The sequence below is a fragment of the Bos javanicus genome, chromosome 10 (assembly GCF_032452875.1).
Source record: "Bos javanicus breed banteng chromosome 10, ARS-OSU_banteng_1.0, whole genome shotgun sequence".
NCBI lineage: Eukaryota > Metazoa > Chordata > Mammalia > Artiodactyla > Bovidae > Bos > Bos javanicus.
In genome coordinates this window covers 29,341,078-29,366,460 of record NC_083877.1, presented here as the reverse complement: position 1 = coordinate 29,366,460, position 25,383 = coordinate 29,341,078, and the positions used below count along the sequence as shown (strand labels likewise).

The window sequence follows — 25,383 nt, the reverse complement described above, 5'->3', positions numbered from 1 at the left end:
TTACAACACAGAATATAGACAATATTTTCCGATAGCTGTAAATGGAAAGTAATATTTAAAAACTGTATACAATTTTTAAAAATTAAAAATACATTAATGGGTTTCTATAATGGTAAACAAACGTATGATGTATAAGAACAGAAAGTTAATGCAAGTATACTGAACCACATCAAGTAATCTATCTCCTGCTTCCCAAATAAGACTAAACCCAAATGGGAAGCATTAATCTTTACAGTCTGAAAAAAAAAAAAGAAAAGAACACAATCAACTCCCTTTATAGTGCAGTATTGTCTAATGGTGTATTAACATAGGCTAAGTGAAGACGAGGCAAATGTCTACAGGCAAGTGACTAAAAGAAATCTATTTCTGAAATGAGCTTACTATTATTTTTCTGTTCAATCAATTATAATAATCATAATGATTCTATTCTACAGGTGTTTACTTTTCCACATGAACTGACTTACACAGACAAGAGTTCATAGTTCCATGCTTGGAACAAGGCAGGCACTCATTAAGCGAGAACAATCTAAAGTTTCTTAAAAATTACAGCAAGACAGGTCTTAAAAGCTAAAGGTGAGTCCTGACCCACACACAGAAGCTCACTGTCTGAGCAGCTGGGCACTGGAGCCCCTTGCAAAATTAAGTTGGAAGAGTTACATATTCTCGAAGCCAACCACCCGAGGAAGGGGTATAAACCAAAATGGATGGAAAGAGTTGGAAATGAATCCAGAAGAGGAGAGAATCCACTAACAGCTATTAAATCCATTCTGGGGTTGAAATGATGATTAACTGATAGTTCTGAAAGTCTTAGTCAAATCGTAACATCAATACCCTGACATTTTGTAACCTCTTACCAAGAATACTTTTACACAGGAGCAAAGCTGGAGCCCCATTTTTTCCATAACCCCCCAACGTTTCTTAGTTAATACACTGTGCCTCTTTTAGGGACACTTGGGTTTTAATAATAATTCTAATAATCAACTGTTTTTCTTATTCATCCTACAACCAGGTCATAATCCTTTTTCTTTTTAATCGCACTGAGATGAAGCAAAGAATGCTCATAAAAGAAAACATACCTTTGTTTTAAGGTTTTGTAACTTTTGATTATTATGAAAACCATGTGATGGGATATAAAAATGAAAACCCAAAGGAATTCTGAATCAGAACAAGATGAAAAAATTACACACTATATGTAAATTGCTTCTTTGCTAAAATTAGTTTCAAACCACTGATTCATTTATGACTGAAATCAGGGGTATCACCAGTTTTCACAAACACGAGCCGTAAAAAGCTTATGGGCCGGGAGGCATCTGGTCCTGTGAGTGAATCTTGGGAAGTCTGACATATTCAAATGCTGCCGAGAGATATCTCAAGGGTAGCACCCTCCATTTCTCCCTTTCCAAACGCAACCATGAAACACTACTCCCAAAGTAGGACCTATATCCCAGAGAAGGTACACTTCCTTATTTAAGTGGACACAGTGAGTGAAGAACTGATGGCAAGAATATACAGATCAACACCCCAGCTCACCAGCAAGGACTTAGAAGAGAAGAAGGAAATGCTGGATAAACAATCATTTATAACTAGTCTCCAGAAAGGACGTTAGGATCCACAGAAGGAGATGAGCCCATAGCCTCAACTAATTTGTGTTACCCAGAAAAAAATGAAATAGAACTACAAGGTTCCCTGGGCTCAAAGCTTTACTGGAATTAGGGTTGGCACTAGGAAGGCTTTCAGGGAATCTTAAAGACCCCATGTTCTGTGTATGGAGAAGGGGCCAAAACACATATCCAGAGTTGAGTCAGGAATGAAATTCAGAAATTTCACATTACTTTCAGATTGGACTCTAGGAAATGTGTCACCAAAAATACTAATAGCATCAGTCACCAAGAATTTTACTGTTTTTCGATGTGTATGAAGCACTTACAGTGTGTCAGGTACCATGCTAAGACCTGAGAACCTAATTTAACTTATACATAATTGCTTCTTGATCACCTGAGAAATAAATCCTCAATTACCATGGAGTTTGATGAGTGATCTTGGTGATGGGACCTAAAACAGGAGCTATGGATGTCACATGCCAGGCATCGAAGTCAGAGCCCTGGAAGGACCATGTCAGCCCAGATCTCTGGGAGCCCTCTGGTGCTTGCGCAGGTCATGTGTGAGAAACTGCCAGTGAGAGCCTAGACAGGCTGCCTGATATTCATGGGCAAAGGGGAGAAGAAGCTAAAATGGAGCTTCATATTCTAAAACAAAGATTTCAAGCTTTTTCTGAATGAATGAATGATTTGAAACAGAAGAGTGACACTTCCAGCTTTTTGTTTTATAAAATTGTCCTGGCAAGGCTTGGATGATTGACTGGAGGTTATCTGGACTGGAGCGGATCTGGGGCTGGGAATACCTGGAATATTCTAATGGGGTAGGTGAGAGGGCCACCAGTGTGGATGTACAGGGGCAAATGGTTAGAAAGCAATTGAGGGGGCCAGACCCAGAGAAGCTGACCCATCCCCTGAGATACTGAGAAAAGTCCAGGATGATTTGTGGGTTTGGGGCCTGGTCACCTAGCAGAAGGTGAAGATGAGAAAAACTAGAGTAGCAAATATGGGAAAAATAAAGACTTGAGGAAAGCACCATTTCCCATCTACCTGAGAAAGTACCAGAGGCACGTGCTGTACTGTGCTTAGTCACTCAGTCGTGTCCGACTCTTTGTGACCCCATGGATTGTAGCCCACCAGGCTCCTCTGTCCATGGGGATTCGCCAGGCGAGAATACTGGAGTTAGTTGCCATGCTCTCCTCCAGGGTATCTTCCCAACTCAGGGATCGAACCCAGGTCGCCTGCATTGCAGGAGGATTCTTTACCATCTGAGCCACCAGGGAAGGTTACCTCAAAGGCTATGAAACGTCTAACATCTTATCCCCTCTCCTCAACTGGGTTTTATATTCTACCCATAAGGGAAGGGATAAGCACTCTTTTACCCATCCCCAAAGAGGGGGTCTTGGGCATTATTAGCTCATGGTACTCATGAATATTTATGGACTGATTTCCTTTAGGACTAGTCTATGCTAGGGCCAGAGATAGGAAGGACTAAATATCCCCAAAGAGCCACAGACTAGGGACCTTCCCCTTCTGTCCTTAAAGCCGGATGGTCTTGCCAGGGTGGACTGTAACTAGAGTCTGTATACAGGAGAGATATTCTGCACCTCACAGAGAATGGGTCACACATGTACAGCAGTAACTCAGCTCATAGCAGAAATGACACAACAGGCCACTGTTTTCAAGGAACTAATATTTGGTTAATGATCCGTCGGAACCCTGAATGTTAACATTTCTGTCTGTGCATGTTGTAACCTATGTTCCTCCACAGAGGAAAATGCTAACAGAGCCTTATTTCAAAAAGTCAACGTGTCTTCATTTGGTTGGGGCGGGAGGGCAAGGCAGCTATGGGCATAAGTGAAAAGTGAAAGTTGCTCAGTCATGTCCAACTCTTTGTGATCCCATGTACTATACACTCCATGGAATTCTCTAGGGCAGAATACTGGAGCGGGTAGCCTTTCCCTTCTCCAGGGGATCTTCCCAACCCAGGGATCGAACCCAGGTCTCCTGCATTGCAGGCAGATTCTTTACCAGCTGAGCCACAGGGAAGCCCAAGAATACTGGAGTGGGTAGCCTACCCATTCTCCAGGGGGTCTTCCTGACCCAGGAATTGAACTGGGGTCTCCTGCATTGCAGGTGGATTCTTTACCAACTGAGCTATCAGGGAAGCCCGTAAGTAGAGCATCCCAATAGGCTATATACGGTATCCTCACTTCAGGCCAGAAAAAGCTCACACCAGGCCTAATCAAATGCAATAGAAGCTCCCAATGCCTCACTACCACCCCAAGCAGAGTGTGAACAGAGTTGAGGACCATCGCTGGAGAGAGTGGTTCTCAGAGAGCCTAGTCCCAAGCAGATGACATCTCTGTGGGAAATGGCTTTCTACATCTGGCCCCATGGCTCAAGAAAGTTGATGAGGTGAGTGATGAAGCCAGCCTCTCCAGACTCGAATTTATGGGACCGGGCACCACAGGAATCTCAGGAAACTGCAATGTTGAAACTATAAATGATTCATATTTTCCAGTATGTAAAACATGCTTATAGTCAACTCACTTGGCGCTAATGGCAAGTAAGTGGCCAAAAAATCAGACTCTGGCATAAATCAAACAAATGCTGTGCTGTGCAGGAGGTTGGGAGCAAAGGTGGAATTCACTTAGGGCTGGAGGCCCTACCTCTCTGGGCCTCACCCTCTAGCAAGTGAGTCCAAACACATCACCAGGACAATATGGCCATCTTCTTTGCTGTCAGTAAGAGCTTAGCATGTTAAGGAAGCCATTAAAATGACCACTTACAAACTTTAAAAATGCCCTTCATCTGCATCTCTATTTCTGCCTTGGAAATAGGTTCATCAGTACCATTTTCCTAGATTCCACATGTGTGCACTGATACATTTGCTTTTCTCTTTCACACTTACTTCACTCTGGGTGACAATATACCAATAAACATTTTTTAATAAATTAAGATAATAAAAATGCTCTTCTATCCAGATCCTCAGTAGAGAAAGCAAGAACAAGAAGTCATTTTGTTAATTACCTGCTACCATTACTTTTTGTCTTGGCAATTAATCTTGTAAAATGATACCAAAAAGGCATTAACACAGAAGGAAAAGGGGACCCCTTCCAGGAGCAGGGGCCCACTGTTCATTTCAGCAGGTTGGCCATTCCTATAGCTTAGAGCAAGGATTGGTGAATTATAGACTCCAGGCCAAATTCAGCCCACCACTTGTTTTTGTATGGTCCATCGGCTAAGAATGGTTTTCACATTTTTAAATGGTTGGGGGAAAAGGCAACAGAGGATAATATTTTATAAGGTGTAAAAATGATATGAAATTCAAATTTCAGCATCCATAAATAAAATGTTATTGGCGCACAGGCACGTCCATCATCTATGGCTGCTTCTGGACTGTAACAGTCGACTTGAATAGTTCCAACAGACTGTCATGGCCCACCAAGCCTAAAGTACTTACTGCCAGGTCCTTTACAGGTAAAGTTTTCCAACTCTGAGCTTAGAAGATCATTGCTTAATGTGGTATAGTTAGCACTACCCAAATGCTTACTCACATGATGCAAAGAGCCAACTCACTGGGAAAGACCCTGATGCTGGGAAAGATTGAAGGCAAAAGGAGAAGGGGGTGCAGAGGATGAGATGGTTAAACAGCATCACCGACTCAATGCACATGAATCTGAGCAAACTCTGGGCGATAATGGAGGACACAGGAGACTGGCACGCTGCAGTCCATAGGGCCACAGGGTCGGACATGACTTAGCAATGAATAAGAACAACAAATGTTTGGTATGTCCTACTGTCCCTATTATGGACTGAATGTTTGTGTCCCCCCAAATCCATATGTTGAAATCCTGACCCTTAATGTGATAGTATTAAGGAGTAGGGATTTGGGGCAGTAATAAGGACATGACGGTTAATCCCTCATGAGTGGGGTCAGTGCCCAGCAGAAAAGAGACACAAGAGATTCTTTCCTCTCTCTGTTCTCTGCCATGTGAAGACATTGGCAGTCCACAGCGTGCAAGAGCATTCTCACTAGAACCTAGCCATGGCTGCAGCTGGATCTCAGACTTCTGGCTTCAGCAACTGTGAGATACACATTTTTGTTGTTGGCAAGTCACCCAGTTGAAGGTACCTTGTTAGAGCTGACTAAGTCAGTCCTCAAATATTTCCATGGCCTTTTTCTAAATATCTGTTATTATTCTTTTCATTTTCGGTCATTAGCACCTTCAGTTCAGTTCAGTTCAGTCGCTCAGTCGTGTCCAACCCTTCTCGACCCCATGAATCGCAGCATGCCAGGCCTCCCTGTCCATCACCAATTCCCGGAGTTCACTCAGACTCACAGACATTGAGTCAGTGATGTCATCCAGCCATCTCATCCTCTGTCGTCCCCTTCTCCTCCTGCCCCCAATCCCTCCCAACATCAGTCTTTTCCAATGAGTCAACTCTTCACATGAGGTGGCCAAAGTACTGGAGTTTCAGCTTTAGCATCATTCCTTCCAAAGAAACCCCAGGGCTGATCTCCTTCAGAATGGACTGGGTGGATCTCCTTGCAGTCCAAGGGACTCTCAAGAGTCTTCTCCAACACCACAGTTCAAAAGCATCAATTCTTTGGCACTCAGCTTTCTTCACAGTCCAACTCTCACGTCCATACATGACCACTGGAAAAACCATAGCCTTGACTAGACAGACCTTTGTTGGCAAAGTAATGTCTCTGCTTTTGAATATGCTATCTAGGTTGGTCATAACTTTCCTTCCAAGGAGTAAGCGTCTTTTAATTTCATGGCTGCAGTCACCATCTGCAGTGATTTTGGAGCCCCCCAAAATAAAGTCTGACACTGTTTCCACTGTTTCCCCATCTATTTCCCATGAAGTGGTGGGACTGGATGCCATGATTTTCGTTTTCTGAATGTTGAGTTTTAAGCCAACTTTTTCACTCTCCTCTTTCACCTTCATCAAGAGGCTTTTTAGTTCCTCTTCACTTTCTGCCATAAGGGTGGTGTCATCTGCATATCTGAGGTTATTGATATTTCTCTTAGAAATCTTGATTCTAGCTTGTGCTTCTTCCAGCCCAGCGTTTCTCATGATGTACTCTGCATAGAAGTTAAATAAACAGGGTGACAATGTACAGCCTTGACGTACTCCTTTCCCTATTTGGAACCAGTCTGTTGTTCCATGTCCAGTTCTAACTGTTGCTTCCTGACCTGCATACAAATTTCTCAAGAGGCAGGTCAGGTGGTCTAGTATTCCCATCTCTTTCAGAATTTTCCACAGTTTATTGTGATCCACACAGTCAAAGGCTTTGGCATAGTCAAGAAAGCAGAAATAGATGTTTTTCTGGAACTCTCTTGCTTTTTTGATGATCCAGCGGATGTTGGCAATTTAGTGGAAATTAACTCATTATATTAGAAAGCATGACATGGGATTGATCACGTGATGGGTCAGGGGTAGGGTTGGTAAGGATGGCGACTCAGGGTGATGGAACTGAAGGGGACGGGAGCCCACTGAGTCACAAAATTCCTAGGCTTCATGAACTAACTAACTTTGGGTGTGTTTTGGGGAGAGTCCTGGCATATGCTCCACATGAAAGCCAATCAATGAAGTGTGCCCAAATTACCATAAAGGTTTGTCAGTAATTGAGTAAACCTAAAAATCCCCCACCCAGTCACTGGGAGATGATTTTTGGACCTTGCTGTAACAAAGGAAGTGGGGTATTTTAGAGGAACCAAGGGCAAGGTATGAAGGTTTCAGGACAAGCCGTTCACCTGTCTCTGGGGCTGACTTATAACCCTGGTGGTGGTTTAATCATTAAGTCATGTCCAGCTCTTTGTGACCCCATGGACTATAGCCCACCAGGCTCCTCTGTCCATGGGATTTCCCAGCAAGTATACTGGAGTGGGTTGCCATTTCTTTCTCCAGGGTATCTTCCCCAGCCAGAGATCAAACCTGGGTCTCCTGTATTACAGGTGGATTCTTTACCAACTGAGCCACCAGGGAAGTCCTACTTACTCTAAACTCGATCGATTTCCTCTGTTTCCTATCCCTCCCCTCCTCTCCAAGCTGAGAAGGGTACCCTTCCTTGGGCAGGAAGCACTCAAAGGAGCAACAGGCAAAGGAGCCCTCTGTCCACTCAGGACCCAGCCCACATTCTCAGAGTCCTGGGTGGAACCTGGGGGGCTGCAGATCCCAAGAGTCCAGCAAAGAACAAGAGTGTGTGGAGTACCTCAAAACAGAGAGCAGACATGTCTAAACAGTGACTGGAGAGCAGCATAAGCACGTGCAAATGAAGGATGAAAAGTCACACTGAAATTAGGAAGAGCAGGTGGAGAGTGTGGGGAGAAAGCTGGCACATGCAGGCAACATTTACTGGATACGATATTTAGGAAAATCAATTTGAATCCTGTGACTCTGACATCATCTCTTTCAACTGCATCAGCAGAACCTTAAACGGAGCAGTAACTTCTTCCTTCCTCAGTTACCCTTTTGGCCAGAATGTTTAGTCTAGGAGGAATTAACGATTTGCTAGGACAAGAAAAGGGGAGTCACGAGGGGTGGGGTGAGGGCTTGAGACATGCTACCCAGCAGCACAAATCTCCCAGCTGCCTTTCCCGGCAGTCAGGTCATCCTGCTGCATGCAATAGGTCACGGGAATGACGCTGCTGTGACTGAGCTTGGCACAGCTTAGATGTGGTTATTCGGAGCTGGAGGCAGGAAGATAGGGAAGGCCCTTCTCCTTTTATTAACAGAAAAGTGTTCAAGCATCCTTACTGCTCAGGTTTATCCAGCAGCTTCAATTCTTCCTCTTTGGATGTCTCATAATACTTTCTTATTTTAACGAGTTCATCCTCTTGGGCTCTCTGTGTTGAAATAGAAGCAAAACACACACAAAAATGAGCAGTGAGAATCTGTCTAAAGCAATATGTCTCAAAGTATGGTCTCTGGACCATTAGCATCACCTGTCACTAATTAGAAATGCCAATTGCAATTGTTGGCCCTATCTTGGGCATAGGGCTTCCCAGGTGGCTCCGTGGTTTAAAAAACAAAAAATCTGCCAGCCAATGCTGGAGATGCAGCTTCAATTCCTGGGTTACGAAGATCCCCTGGAAGAGGAGATGGCAAACTACTCCAGTATTCTTGCCTGAAGAATTCCACGGACAGAGGAGCCTGGTGGGCTACAGTCCATGGGGTCACAAAGAGTCAGACACGACTTAGTGCAACTGAGCACATCTTGGACATACTTTATGCAGGAAGTAGGGCCAACACTCTTAAGAGTGGGGTTCAGAGAGCCCTCCAGGTGATTCTCAGGCTAACGTTTGAGAATCACTGGCTAAAACCCAATGGTCATATAAGTAACCTGAGCTGGATATACAAGCCAGGAATTTAATTGCTACCTTAAATCCCTAGTGTCTTTCCCTGTAAGATCAGATATGGGTCAAGCTTTCCTTAGCATCTGCTTCCTCATTCTCAAAACAGCCCTCCTAACTTACATAGGATCTTGATTTTTAAATTTCTGGTCAGCAGGTTCTCTCTGAATTTTCTAAGTATTTACTGTCTGCACTACTTACTTTGGCATTTGGTCTCATACTTTCTCAATGTATTCACCTATGTCAATCATATGTGGCTTACTGCTACTGTAAGCTAACAAGTACCCACCACGCACACAGTCCTGAGCCTGAGGTACAACTAAAAGTCCCTAGAAGGCATTTTGCCTTTTACGAAGTCCTCCAACATCAAGCATTGCATCCTTGTGTTATAGATGACTCCACCGAGACTTAGACTAACTACCTGGTAAAGAGCTTGACGTGAAACATCTTTCTTCTATAATTCCATGCTGCCCTCCAGGTATTCCACACATGTGCCAGGATGGCCTAGGATTCGTGCATCTTCTTACCTATTAATGAAAGCCTTCCCAAAAGAAACATGGGACATTCCCAGCCATCATATTATATTAATACTAAACAATTCCTGATATACAAAAAGGATATAAAAACGTGAAGGGAATCGGAAATCCTGCCAGACTGGATTAACACACTATTCAAATTTTCTGTGAGAGGTTTAAAGTCCCTGGGAACCGAAGTATTGAATCATTTTCTGAGCCTGGTAACCAAAGCATGCTATACAGCTCTGGGAAATAGCATTACTCAGTAAAGAGAATCTGGTTCAATCTATATATTCAAATCTAACAGAGTCAGTGAACCAGAGCAGTTAACAATTATGGGAACTGAGACTCTCTTGTGTCATGTTCTCAAGAAAGCCTGTCAATTACTCTGGTTATTTACACATATAATCCACATTTAAAGACCATATATGTATACAGTGCTGCTCATTTTCAAAATACAGTGCTACTGCTATATATATATTGAGCTCTATTTTAATAGTCACAGAAATCATGTAGAGCCTATTATAATCCCCATTGTACTGAGGATCAAACAGGTTTAGGAGTTTAACTGACCCAAAGCCACTCAGTTGTCCATGACAGAGCTGGATCTCAAACCTGAATATCTCACTCTAAATCCAAAACACACACTCACCATCCGATACTATTTCCTACATTCAATGCCATCAGCTTCCCTGGACTAAAAGTAATCATCCAAGCTGGAGACAACATCCTCATTCCTCAGAAGATGACACTGGTTATACACCAATATTAAGCTGGTAACTTAGCTTCATTCACTCTGATTGCAAATCACAGGGCCGCGTTCTGTGGCATAGATGTGGCCTCCCCATTGAACCACCCTCCCCTGTAGAAGAAATCTACTAACCCAGATACCACAGTGAGGGGGAGGGATGTCAAGACATCCCTCACTGTATTGTGAGGGGGAGAGAGGTCAAGAGCCTAGTGTTTCCTCATGTTCACTCTCATTTGAGCTGGCTTTTCTGTACCTTACTCTCTTCCACGCAATGTCAAAATTCCCACTGCCAAGGAACATGAATGGATCAGTGATTTTTTGGGTGGGAGGAGTCACATACAATGATTTTTTAGACATTAACATATTTTTTAAAGTTAGTTAAGATACAAAAATCTGGAAACTCTGATACTCACGTTTTCATACAAGGCTGCCAGGGTTTCCAGATCAACCACAGAATCGTCCACATTAAAAATGGCTGCCGAGCACCCAAAGAGAACGAGAAAGGATAAGAGGTTAGACCGGACTCTGCTGCACTAACGTTTACTCCATGTCCAGCTACCAAGCAATGTAAACGTTTGCCCTCTCTCACACAGGTTGTCTTCTGACATGCTCTTGCCCCCTCTCCTTCTGCACCAGGGGGGCCCTGTGAAAGAAACCAAAGTGGTTCTGATTGCTGGCCTAAGCCTTGGCCCTGCCTGGTTTAATTCCTTAAGCTCTGCATCCTTTCTGCAGTTTAATTTAGGCTCCGCAGGAGAAGTGTTTGTGTTTTAAAACTAAATCAGTTAGTAGGTTTGAAACACAATTTTAAATCTTTCTTCCCGCCTGGTAATTGAAGAGATTTAATACCTAATGCACCAGAACTGACGCTTGCCCATTACCAGGAAGAGGGAGAGAAAAAAGACGATGTTGGCAAATTAAATGAATTCAGGCATGTGATTTCAGGCACCTTTCCATGGCTGCTGCAAACATCTTGTTTGGATTAAAAAGACAAGAAAAAGCAATAATTGCATCAATGGCAAATTAAGATTATGGAAACCTCCCATGAGCAAGTCTTAAGGCAAGTTCTCGTTCCCATGGTTTTATTTGGATTCTACTTGTTGTTCTGTATCTTAAATAAGCCATTTAGCTGTTAACTAATATGCCTGTGATTTCATCTAAAGAGATTCCTTCCCATATATACCAGCATACAAACATGGAGATTTTAAAGCCTTAATGGATTTGGCAATCAAAGTGCTTGAAATAGGCAGCTCCACATCTTTAAATAATTATTCAAAACTAATAAGGTTTGTTCCCTCAACCCCACCTCCCTTCTCTGACTTTACATTGTGAAATTAACCAGCACACTAGTAAATTTTCTACGTGGCAGGCTAATTAATTTTATTAAACCAACCAGTGATATTTAGAATGCCTTAAAATTCTGCTCGTCAACCATTACTCTGTTGGTTGGCATTACACCATGGTTTTGGAGAAGGTAGGGATCAAGGTAAAGGGCAGGTTGCTTTCAAATTGTTTTGCTTCTTCTACGGTTTAGAATTGTATGAACCCCTTTATACAATTTTAATAAACTTAATTAACTGAGCTAAGATCATGTAACTTCACAGAATACTGAGAAATGTACTTAAAATTCCTTCACAGGGCACCTTCTCTAATTCAGGAGTTAATCAGCAAGCTGTTCCTCAGCTACATGGAGTAGTGAGAAAAGAAGCAGTTAATACGCTAGTGACAAAGTCAGTCATCTCAGATTCCACCAAGACGAAGGAAGATTACACTCCTGAAGAGGCCAATCTAAAACCACTAAAGAAAAATGTCCTTTGAGGAAAGAAGGAAAGAATTTACCCTCCCAGGACTGTTATACTATGCATGGAGATAAGATGATTTCGCTAACTTATTAACAGGACCACGCATTTTTAAATTTCTGATGCTTTAAGGAAACAAAAAAGAGCCAGGAACAATGTCTATTTTATGTAAATTATAATAGTTTCCTATAAAAATCAGCCAATGAAAATGCAGTAAGACAAGGCAAAATTCTAAAAATAATTTATCAGAGATGTTCATTTCTAAACTAGGTACTGCATATAACTGCAAGTTTACATATAATCAAGTGATCTTAACTAATGGGAAAGAGAAGGATCTGTTGGCTTCCTTTCCTGGTGAGTAAATATTTGAGTTTCAGAAGTTAATCAGTCTGGGTCCCAGATATACAATTTGATGGGTTATATCCTCAGCCAATTCCCCTCCAGTGTGCTAGGAAACGGAGGAAAACACGTAGGGAGGATGGGACTGGAGAATGAGCATGGGCTCTGGCAACATTTATTCATTCATTCACCCAGCCCTTGAATAAATATTTGCTGAATGTGCCCCAAGTTCTAGAAACTGTTCTAAAATGCTGTGATTATATAAATCAAATGTGTCTAAGACATTGAAGGCACTTGGTCTCATGAGACTTATACTCCAGCTTAGGGGATAGAAAATAAACAAGTAAATAGTTACAGATAATGATGTAAAGAAAGAGTAGAGCAATAAGCAACCTTAGAGAGGCTGATGGATGAAGGCTTCTTTGAAGAGGTGACATTTAAGCTAAGAGCTCAGCAGGTCAAGTTCTATGAGTGGGAGAAAAGCCTGCCAGTGAGAGGTAAGGACAGAAAGAGGTTTCTTATCTTGATGAAGGAATAAGCCCAAGATTCAGAAAAAGACCAAGATGACTATTATGGATGGAAGCAAAACTTACCTACATGATCTGTCACATTCAGTTCTATTAGGTTCAGTGTACTGACTCCAGTATTCTTGCCTGGGAAATCCCCTGGACAGAGAAGCCTGGCAGGCTACAATCCATGGGGTCACACAGAGCCGGATATACCTGAGCACACACACACACATTCATAGGATGGGTCTAATTTCACTTACTGAAAACATTAAAGCAAGATGCATGCTAAACCGAGCTCATAGAGCATTATGAGAGATCAAAATAGAACCTACAAATAGTGACTATGTGATGTTAACTATACACACTGTGTACGTGTTTTAATGCTTGTTAATGCCTTATCTGCTTTAACATCTGGAAAGAATTAGAGAAAGAAGACTACCACTTTCTGGAATACTTGAGTGTTTCCAGTAGGAGCAGTTGCTATTTAAACCCTTTTGGTCCTTTAAAACCCCACTCAAGGCCCACCTTCAGAAGTGTTAATAGAAAAGGTATATGCGTGAGTAACTCTAATTATGAAAAATAATGTATTGAACGTCTTAAGGGAAATATTAGATAACTTCGGGTCCATTTGGGCTTCCCTGGTGGCTCAGACAGAAAAGAAATGGCCTGCAATGTGGGAGACCTTGGTTTGATCCCTGGGTTGGGAAGATCCCCTGGAGAAGGGAATGGCTACCCATTCCAGTGTTCTTGCCTGGAGAATTCCATGGATAGCCTGCAGCCTGGAGGGCTACAGTCCATGGGGTTGACCAAGAGTTGGACACGCCTGAGTGACTAACACTTTCACTTTTCAGGTCTATTTAGAAAGCTAACCTAATCTTAACTTCTCATTTCCATCTTGCCCATCAAAGCACTTTTCTTCGTACCACCCAAGTTATTATTATTTTTTTTTAATCAAAGTTTTACTTTGATGTTTGAAATACCTTAGATGTCTTTCCTTTAAATATTGGGTAAAGTCCAGCCGATAGGCCTAATTTTTAAGTCCATTCCTTTCCTGGCCCTGAGTGACACTTCCAATCTCATCCTTTACCATTTCCACTGCTCCCAGGCCCCCTGAGCTCCAGCCACACACCTCTCTACTCCTGAACATTCCATAGTTTTTTCCCTTCCTGCCCCTCACCCTCCTAGGCCTTGGTGAAAAGTTTCCTCCCCTGGAAGGATGCTCCTTGATCTTTGGATCATTAAGTACTCATTCTTTACCTCTTCCATGGGACCACTCATATTTTATACTGGGTGAAAGAGTCTATTTTAAGAAGCCATATTAGTAAGTTGCTTAACACTTGGTCGTGGAAGGTCTGTAGTCAGGGATCATTTCTACACATCTTGATAATCCCACCATCCAGCATAGTCCTGGGGGTAGTAACAGGAATAAGATAAATGTCTATAGATAAAACTGATGTCCCAGAAATCCCAAAGAGTGAGTCTTGCTGCTATGTGTCAGGAAAAGTTCCTTGATAAAGACAGCATGAGGTTTTGAAAAAGAGACTTTTAAAAGGGATAGGACTGATGAATAAAAATAATATGCATATCTGAATTAAGGTTGTTTGCCCACTCTTGTTTGTTTCCATTTAAAAAATCGAAGTATGGTGAGTAAAGCTGCACAATCATGCCCCATCCATATACTCAGTACAGATACAACGCTGGCCTGAATACTCCATACCTCAAAATCACTAAATTTTACAAGCAAATCTTCTCATTTTAAAGGAAAGAATAACGAAACTATCTTTCCTCTCATTCTTAACCTTCAAAGATGTTTTAAACAGTGGTATCCCCATAGGCAAAAAGCCATGAGTAGAAATTCAACTGTTATACTTCTTTAGGCAGACAGCTAAAGCACCCATTTATTAATCATTATGAATCAAGCCAAGTCCATTCCAAGCACTCACAATCTGTAATGGACAAGCGCCAGCGAATGTCAATGGGAAAGATGTGAGACATTCCCAGGATGAAGAAGCGGACACATACAGGCCCAGAGAACACACAGGCAATGGTGGAGAGTCCAGATCTGGCTTGAAGAGAGCATTCCTTACATACAGTTTGGAGCAAGGGCCTGTGGAATCCTGAAGGCCAAGGTGAAGAGCCTGTGGCACATCGCAGGGAGGCCATGAGCACTGATGAGTAGGTGAGGCAATGGGACAGAGTTCTAGTACATAGGATAGAGCAAAATTTGGAAAGAATGTTTTAGAACTTAGTTCAGCACGGCAGAGGTAGTGAAAGCCAGAGTACTGTGGACAGAAAGAACAGAACAGGAGAGAAAGACTGCAGAGCTCTGGGGAGTGCTGTCATCAACTGAGCCCAGGGAAGCAAGTCTGGTGTCAAATCAGCCTGAGGTTTTCCATTTAGGTGTAGAGGGAGGGCTTGGGCCACCACAAAATAGGCAGAGGAGCTGACAAGGTGACATACGCATATGCGTATGTCATGGATATGCATGGATATGCAAGGTGCTGTCCCCTTAGGACCTGGGGGAGGAGTCGGGGAGAGGAAGAAGTCAATGGAGAGGTTAATTTAGGGCCAATGCCAAGTATTCCGCTGAGGTTTCTCCTCTTCCACGTGAGGAGCTTAAAACTGAAAAAGTAAAATAAAGTTCAGAGGTGGAAGCAGCACTGAAACGAGATCATCTGGTTGAGCCTAGGAACTTAAGAAATTAAACACTTTCTATTATTTCTATTTTACAGGGTGGCCAGGGAAGGTTAGGGTATTGGCCAAAGGGGTCAAAAGTAAAAGGAGCCAAAGTGCCGTGACTCATAGGAGAGACATTTTGCATGTACATAGTCCTGCCTTCTATTTACCATGAACAGTTTAAGTTCCTACAAGGGCCAGAATCTATACATGATCCTGCTAGTCCCCAGATACGGGACAGTGTGTTACAGAATTGATACTTGAAAGCGCTCACTATCAAATTTAGAAGCAGTCTATGAACCTATTCTGTTAGTTAATTGACAAATACATCAAAGAAATAAATCAGTCATTGATTAAAATATTTTTGGAGTTACCTAGGACCAGGTAGCCCCCTCCACTTTGTACTTGCAAAAACATACTCTATTTCTCTCTCTTATACACACAAAACCCTTTATATCATATAAGTTGAATAAGCAAATACCAGCCTACACAATTCTCCAGCATACCTCCAAGCCCTGATACAGTATTCCAAGTAACTCTCTAGCTTTTGCTCCCATCTGTATCAGGCTCATTATACCAACACTCCCGCACACGGTGTCAGAAAGGTGAAGTGCCAAATTCACAAAGGGGAGACCCCAACAACTCATTGCTACTGTGATATCAATCACGGCTGGTGGGTTTTACTTTTATCTCCCTCTCTCCTTAGTTACCCCTGCTCCCACTGTCAGTTCAGTTAGAGTATTTCACCTACACCTCACAATAGGTCGAGAGGAAATAGACACACGCTGTGAAAAGCTGGTAATTTTATTGGGTTCCTTTACCTTTAAAAATCTGTTACTTGGTCAAGTCTGGTTTCTGGGCTCCTTTTTGGCAGGGAAATTGAGGCAAACATTTTTATGTGGTCCTCTGGTGCCTGCTCTGTACTCTGAGAGTTATATACACAAGGATCATTAGAGTAGGGTTTCGCCCATTAAGATATAATAACCGTCAGCAGGGACAAAAAGCAGATCAGTATCACAAATTCAAACTAACAGGCACACATAAAAACTATGCGCCTGCTTCAGGCACAGGGACGGGGGTCAAGGTCTTACACAATAGGTAAATTCCCTCTCCACTTTGGAGACAGCTTTTTCACAAGAGCGGGGTAAGGAGAAAGAACAGGCAGGAATTCTCACAGCCCTCTAACCATTTTTAACCCTGAATGCTTTTCTATCCCAAAGCGCACCTTGTCGGAATAAAGAATGGTTGTGTTTGCTGTTCTGAAGGGTTTCTAATTAGTAAAAAACATGTACTTATTCAAGAGAGCTGTTCTTGATCAAAGTAGTATCTTTGGGCAAGAAACACATGGCAGACTGAGGTAGGAAAGGCATACTCCTTTTATTGTTGTTCAGCCGCTAAGTCGTGCCTGGCTCTTTGCAATCCCATAGATTGCAACACAGCAGGCTTCCTTGTTCTTCACTGTCTCCTGGAGATTGCTCAAATTCATGTCCATTGAGTCAGTGGTGCTATCTAACTATTCTCAGTTTGTTCGGTTAGACCAAGTAAATCTGGTTGTCCAAGGTGTGAAAGATGTCACATGGGTAGGGTTGGGTTGCTTTAGCAGGCTTTGGCTATCGCTGGTTTTAAAACTGGAGCCTATCATACAGAGTGAAGTAAGTCAGAAAGAAAAACACCAATACAGTATACTAACGCATATATATGGAATTTAGAAAGATGGTATGTATGCGAGACAGTAAAAGAGACACAGATGTAAAGAACAGTCTTTTGGACTCTGTGGGAGAAGGCGAGGCTGGGATGATTTGAGAGGGTAGCGCTGAAACGTGTGTACTATCATATGTGAAGTGGATCACCGGTCCAGGTTCGATGCGTGAGACAGGGTGCTCAGGGCTGGTGCACTGGGATGACCCTGAGGGATGGGATGGGGAGGGAGGAAGGAGGGGGGTTCAGGATGGGGAACACATGCACACCCATGGCTGATTCATGTCAATGTATGGCAAAAACCACTACAATATTGTAAAGTAAGTACCCTCCAATTAAATAAATTAATTTAAAAAACAGCCTCTACGTAGCCCATTGTATGCTTCTTTGCATTACCTTCAGTACATGACATCTTTTATAAGTGGGTGTTTAAAGATCCTTTTCAAGTGGAATATTCTCAGTCCAAGAAAGAAAAGGTGAATATTTGATTATCAATAGAAATTATTTTGTTAGCAATGTTAGCTTCCAAATAGCCAACATAAAACTCAGCTCTTTCAACCAAATTATGATTTTTTAGGGCTTGATAAATAATGTACTTACTCAAGAGAGCTGTTCTTGATCAAAGCAACATGGAAGGCCTTGGGTTTTTTTGTCTTGTTTTTTTGTTTTGGCCATTTTGATCATGGCATGTGGGATCTTAGTTCCCTGAGCTGGGATCAAATTTATGCCCCCTGTCTTGAAAGCATGGAGTCTTAACCACTGGACCACCAGGGAAGTCCCAAGCCCTGGGGTTTTTAAACTCTCAGGTAATCTAACCCTCAAAATTCCCACAAACCAATTCCTCTGACCTCTCTTAAGAGAAAGGCAAGGATGTGGGGTCCCAGAAAGAAGGTGGTCTTGGCAGAATCTGAAAGCTGAAGAAAGGGAAAGCAGGACTATTTCCCCACAGTCTCACCTCCCTATGAGGCCATCACTGAGAATGAAGACCAACTTGTGACAAAACTGGGCAAGAGGTGAAAAGAAGGGGGCCAGGCAGAGACAAGTGTCAAAGAACCACACAGGGGCCAGAACAAGAGCTGCACAGAGCCTGCCCCACGGAAAGCTCAGTAGCCAGGTCTCTTCACAATGGCCAGAACACTCCTATAACCTTTCCCTACTGACCACCGTGCTTCTCCTCTGATGGCACCAGGCCCACCTGTGCAGACACAGGTATAGGCCAAGCCTTATTCCACGCACATATCCAGAGCAAATGCTGAGGGCAGCAATTATTTAGCAGCTTAAAGGCATCTCTGTGCACTCCACCAGAGGGTGGGGAAAGCAGACAGGCAGTACTGGGGATGAATAATTAATTAGTAGCTGGCTTTTACTGGGAACTTGCTGTGTGCAAGGCATTGTTCTAACCATTTTACATTTATTCATACAAGGAAGATTCTACTGTTGCCCTGAGTTTTACAGGCAACGAAACTAAGGCATGAAGAATGGTTTCCCAAGCTCAGTTCCATAACCAAATTGACTGGACCATGATTGTACTTCTTTTATCCTTTGTAAGTGTCAGTCTAGACATAATCACTCCATGGAAAGGAGACCTGGGAGGAGGAAATGGCAACCCACTCCAGTATTCTTGCCTGAAGAATCCCACGGACAGAGGAGCCTAGTAGGCTGCTGTCCATGGGGTCACACAGAGTCAGACATGACTGAAGCGACTTAGCAGCAAAGGAGACCTGAGTTTGATCCCTGGGTTGGAAGATCCCTTGGAGAAGGGAATGACTAGGCACTCCAGTATTTTTGCCTGGAGAATTCTTGGGACAGAGGAGCCTGGTGGGGTACAGTCCAAGGGGTCACAAAGAGTCAGACACAACTGAGCAACTAACATGTTCACTTCTCAAAATTCTCACCACACACACACACAAAAGTGCTAACCAACTACCTATTAAAAGTCTACACAGAAACCTTTGCCTCTGAATGGCATCACATGTTTTATACATCAATCAGCAGTCTCCCAGTAGGAACCATAGATACCCAGGCCACAAAAATGTCATTTGTGTATTATACACATCCATAATGCCAGCATTATTTAATTATTGCTAATACTTAATTCATTTCTATGGTCCTTTTTTAAAATTTGTGGCCACACCCCATGGGCACGTGGGCCCTTAGTTCCCCAACCACGGACTAAACTCGAGCCCCCTGCATTGGAAGGTGGAGAATTAACCACTGGACCACCAGAGAAACCCCTCAAATATGCTATTTTAATATATGTCATAAGACAATCAAACTTTGTTAATTATTCACAGTTACTGACAATAATCAGTATTGTGGTTCCCAATCATAGCAAAAAAGAATGTCTAAAAAACAAAAGGAAACCCAGAACTTGAAAAGGCATTATCTTAGTAGAAAAGAAAATCTAAGAAGAAATCAACAGTAATATAAAATCCATTTTACTTAAAAAGATATTACTAATTGCAATTTCATACTGCATGCCAGAACTGACTAAAAAGGGAAGCGAAGGCACAAAAAATGAAGAAACACAAACAAAAGTTTCCCCAGACACATAAAGAATAGCAACTGTCAAGGGAATATATTTTATGATACTATCTACATTGCCAAACACTTGCTGGTGTATCATGTAAGTTGGCACAGACCTTTATTCAAGCTTTGCTGGAGACAGGAGGCAAGAGTAAATGACACAGTGTAAACAGGAGCCAGCTAGCAGGTGACAGAAAGAAGCATCCCGAAAGGGACACATCTAGTCTGTCCCCAAAGCTCCAAGTCACTCAACCTGATCAAGCAAAAATCCCAATTCTTGTCTAAGTTGAGGCATGTACTCGGTCACAAGGTGCCTTTTATAGGTGCAATTAAAATTGTCCATGGTTCAAACCTCAAAGAGGGGCACAAGCATAGAATTCACACAACTTCCGCTGCTTCATTCCCTCTATTCTCTGTAGGGCAGTGGAATGAGAAACAGTCTGGGTTAAGCTGCTTCTGTTCTTCCATTAGTTCTGGTTCTTTTAAGCCAAAATTACATTCCAGGCAGATTGGATGGTCTCAGCCAGTTGCCTGAAGGTAAAGTACAAAAGAAATGCCACCCTTGGCTTTCTGGACCCAGCTCCGAGAGGGGAAGAATGCTCAGGGGTTCAGAGAGAGGTGGGTGGGACCCTGCTGCTCAGGTGTCTTAGACTCAGCAGGAAGAAAGGAGAGCTGGGAAAGGACATATAGTAGCATTAGAGCTACTGTTTATATTCATGCCCAAACTGAGCTCTGCCCATGCTTAATAAGCTGATTGACTCTGATGCCTCCCTTTGGTACGTCAGTAGGTCATGACTACCTGTCACCATCGGTGGGTAAACTCTTTCACACGTGGCTTCCTCACTTGTTCCTTTACTTCCAATGTACTGTGATTTGGTAGCAGTGGCAGCAGTGTCGGGGGGGGGGGTATTAAATAACATTTTCTGATTCTAAAATCTAGTTTTAACTAAACTCGACAAAATAAACCAGTTGGCTTCAAAAGATTCCTGAAGAGAAACCCCAGACTGAAGATAATCCATCAACAATAAGAAAAATGGCAGAGCACAGGCTTGACTGCTAGTATAAGTTCTTCATCAATCGTGGAATGAATTAGAAACGGGGACAGTTGAATTAGATCTGCCAAGATGCTGACCTCCATACATTATAGTAGAATTTATCAAGAGACTGTTTGAAATGTGGGTTTAAATCCACTATTTTTAATAATAAACTTCATTTTATGTATATACTGAGCTGTGAGATACTAGCTGTTGAGAATTTAAAGCTATCAAAATCAGTAACACATTTAAAAATATTAATCTCAATTTAATTTATATCTTTGCATTCATTTTATGATGTGAATATTAGTTCTGTGGCACATTTACATGATGTACAAGTTCTTAAAAACATGTCTTGAGAAGCATGCTCTAAAATTTTTACTGGCAAAGGTGCACAATAAAAATTTTGCCCTTTGAGTGTAGGTCTTCCAGACCAGAATTAGAATGTTCCTCAGGAAGGTCCTGCAGACAGTGACTGCAGCCATGAAACTAAAAGACGCTTGCTCCTCGGAAAAGAAGCTATGAAAAACCTAGACAGTGTATTAAAAAGCAGAGACATCCCTTTGCTGACAAAGGTCTGTATAGTTAAAGCTATGGTTTTTCCAGTAGTCATGCACAGATGTGAGAGTTGGACCATAAAGAAGGCTGAGCGCTGAAGAACTGATGGTTTCTAACTGTGGTGAAGACTCTTGAAAGACCCTTGGAAAGCAAGGAGATCAAACCAGTCAATCCTAAAGGAAATCAACCCCGAATATTCATTGGAAGGACTGATGCTGAAGCTGAAGCTCCAGTAATTTGGCTACCTGATGAGAAGAGCCAACTTATTGGAAAAGACCCTGATGATGGGAAAGACTGAAGGGAGGAGGAGAATGGGACGATAGAAGATGAAGATGGTTAGATGGCATCACCAACTCAATGGACGTGAGTTTGAGCAAATAGGTGGTGAAGGACAGGCAAGGCTGACATGCTGCTGTCCACGGGGATTAAAGAGTTGGACACAACTGACTGAACAACAGGAAAGCCCAAGACAATTCACAGTGAATTTCAGATGCTTGGAAATTCATTATGTTTTAGACAACTGGCATAAACCTTGACAGAGATTTCTATAAATTATTAGGCAAAAAGGAGCAAAGTCCAGTCAGCATTCTCAGATCTGAGTTTTAGACTCTGGGTATACAACTAACTTACATTTTGATTCGAGATTCCTAAACAGGAAGATGGTCTTTGATACAACTGAACTCTAAACTGAGATTCTGGACTAGTTAGAACTGAAGTGAAAAATGTTTTATTTTGATGTTAGATTAAATATTATAAATATGAATTCTGAGAGTGTACGGGAAATTCCAAATGGATGCCAGGAGGTTTCTGGCACCTAATCTGTTGCAATGCATATGGAGGTTTATATCAAGAATAGTCAACAGCAATTTTCCATCTCCCCTGGGAAAAAGAATAAGAGGAAATCACTAACGTGGAATGAAAACACTAATTTGCAATCATTTAGGAAGTCACTGTAGCCAAGGATGCCAAATGTTTTTGAATATAAGTCACCCTAGTTAAGTAGATGGAAAATCAGCAAGGAGTAAATCACTTGTTCAGGATATCTCCTGGACCAAATACAAGTGATGTGGTGTTATGGTCAGTGTCCTGAAGCCATTCTTCCTCCCCAACCAAGGTCTCGCCTTTAGTCACGCAGTGCTTTAAACTTCAGTCAGAACAGAGACTTAGGTTTCCCCTGTGAGATCCTGCACACCGCCTGGGGTGGAGAGAAACACACACGGGTGGCTATCTTTGTGGGGATGTTCGCTCTCTAATCTAGCCCTATTTCCTTAGTATCAAGCTGGAATTCTCAGACGTTCTCGAACACTTCAGCTGAAATGTCACCAGTCATCTCCAACTCAAATCATGCAAAACAGAACTGACCTTTCAGCTTCTACCCACACTTTCCCCCCCTCTATTTTCATTTTATGCTTTTGGCACCATTATTCCCATTCTTGTTGAAACCAGCAACCCCAAACTTCTCCATCATCATACGAATCTCATGGGGCTAACCATAACAATCTGCTCTTCAGACATCCCTTGTACATGGTCCCCTCTACATTTCCACAGACACAGCCTTAGTTCTGGCCTCTGCCATTTATTATGTCAACAATCACAATCCCTTTCTATCAGATCTAGCCATGCATACATGCTAAATTGCTTCAGTCATGTCTGACTCTTTGCAACCCCATGGACTATAGCCCATCAGGCTCCTCTGTCCATGGGATTCTCCAGGCAAGAGTACTGGAGTGGGTTGCCATTTCCTCCTCCAGGGGATCTTCCCAAACCAGGGATCAAACCCGCACCTCTTATGTCTTCTGCCTTGGCAGGCAGGTTCTTTACCACCAGCGCCACCTGAGAAGCCTAGATCTAGTCACCCACCTGACTATTTCTGTTTATTCATTCAACAGACCCATGATGATCCTCACCTCATCGCCAGGTACAACAAGGTGTGAGGGACACATCAGTGAGCATTATCCCTCTTGCAGTTTATCTTCTGATGGCGGATGTAAGTCAGAAGTATATGAACAAAGAAAATATTAAGTGCTGAGTAGAAAATAAGAGACTTAACTTAGAGTGACTTAAATTAGGGAGGAGGATCTGGGAAGACCTCTTTGAGATGTTTAGCTGAACCCTACCAAATGGTAACCCACTCCAGTATTCTTGCCTGGAGAATCCCGTGGACAAAAGAGCCTGGTGGGCTACGGTCCATAGGATCGCAAAGAGTCAGACACGACTGAAGCGACTTAGGAGCAAAGAAAAAGAGTGTGCTATTGAATGGGGCTGGAAAAGCATTTCAAACAGAGGGAACATACTGTGCCTTCAAAGACACGGAGGAAGGAGAGAACTTGGCCTGTTAAGGAATCAGAGGACCACTGACGCTGGAGAACAGTGAGAGAGAAGTGAGCACAGTCGAGTCCAGGAGAAGATAGGTCTGCCGCCAGAGCATGAAAGGGCTTGGAAGCCAGTCTTCTGTGATTGGAGAAGTATTTCTGCACTCAAAATGAGATCACAGCACTGCCCCTTTTAACTTCTGTCTCCGTGTTACTGATAGGATAATATTTGAATTTTATCTGATGACAGTCAGGATCCTTCCTGGTCTGGATACTACTTGCCCTTCGAGTACTTTGTTCTGAAACCACCCACATTCACATTCAACTTGTAGACTCTAGATTTGCCTCCTTTTCACATGCCTCCTTTCATCAGCTGGAAAAGCTCCTTCTCTGTGTGATGACCACCACCATTTCATCCTCTAAGACTCATCTTAAGTTTTACAGGAGGAGCCGGTACATTGATCTCTCGTTGTTTCACAGGTATCTTTATTCTGTGATCTTAGGATACTCTGTACATCTCTCCCACCATCCTGTGAACTCTTGAGAATGTGAAATTCAGGATGTTATGTGTTGTGGTAGTCACGGTGTCTGAAACAGAGCTGGCATTCAGTACAGGCTTATTGAGGGAGAGAGGGAAAGAGGAAGGGAGGAGGTAGGCAGGCAGGAAGAAGTTTTGTCCAAATGCACTAGAATGAAATTTATGACATTCTGATGCCATCTAGTCTAAGGTTTACTCTATTCTTTAAAACCAAATTAAAATTTAAAAGATTCTTTATTGAATGACTTCTATATACGATAAACTAGCCCAGTTCATGGTAAACAATGCTTAATTACCAGAGAAATTCTAAGGAAAGTAATGCTACATGTGATAAAGGACCATACACTGGCTCTGTTACTTGCTATCAGTTAACAGACCTGGAGGTACTGAGCCCCCAAATTCTACTTCTTCAATATACACTATAGGCAGTATCAAACAGACAACACAGAAGGGCCCACTTTACAAATGAAGAAAGTAAGGTTGCTTTTAAGAGTTGAACAAGTAAAAACTGGATTATCCATTACCTCTGTGGGAGGTAACGGTGGGCTGAAACAGCCAGAACTATTATTAAGGTGACCAAGCTGTTATCTCAGCAAGAGGAGCAATGGCATAAGCAAATATCTAATGCCAAGTAGAGATAAGTGAGGTGGAAGTAACAGTGAATAGATATTATAAACATTTTTGTCATGCTGAAGAAAAATTCTCTATTGTCCTCTGAGTGGATATACTAGCTTTCTGGTTTATTCATCAGCTTCTTATGAGTCTGCATGAAGCGCAAGTTACTGTACCTACCTCTGTACACTGACAAAGCTGAATATATGACCGAAAGACTGAAGAACAGTCTCTTAGCTGTGGTCACTTCACCATGGTTAACACGCTGTGTGACCCTGCCTGCCTGCCAGCTGGTCTGTTCCAATCAGATCTCATGACAGCTACTTCTCTCACATTAAAACAAATGTTTTAGGTCAAGGTCAGCACAAGGAGTCCTTTCATCAGGATAAGAACACAAGGCCAAGTGCATTCCATTCATGACCAGACATGGATTCCGAATGAAACGTAACCGACACAGCTCAGGCTCCTAAGTGACCTTCAGATGCCAGTGTCAGTCAAATGCTTCTAAAAAGAAATTAAGCGAGAGTTATACTGTTAGATTCATCTGGAATGTATTA

General features: G+C 42.4%; 1 protein-coding gene across 9 annotated transcripts in view; it reads right to left on the bottom strand.

The window, feature by feature from the left end:
- The window catches only part of FMN1 (formin 1), a 502,692-nt gene that overhangs the window by 167,310 nt on the left and 309,999 nt on the right, over positions 1–25,383 (bottom strand). For 7 of the 9 annotated variants that reach the window (XR_009739072.1, XM_061430672.1, XM_061430670.1 and 4 more), the window contains 2 exons: positions 10,642–10,703; positions 8,367–8,455 (listed from right to left, as the gene is read on the bottom strand). Coding sequence is in view for 7 of the 9 variants with exons in the window: in XM_061430672.1 (XP_061286656.1) it covers positions 8,367–8,455; positions 10,642–10,703 (151 nt within the window). In the remaining 2 variants the exon portion in view is untranslated. Of the gene's footprint in view, positions 1–8,366; positions 8,456–9,383; positions 9,504–10,641; positions 10,704–25,383 lie in introns of those variants that run through there. The other 2 variants (XR_009739073.1, XM_061430674.1) reach the window with 2 other exon arrangements.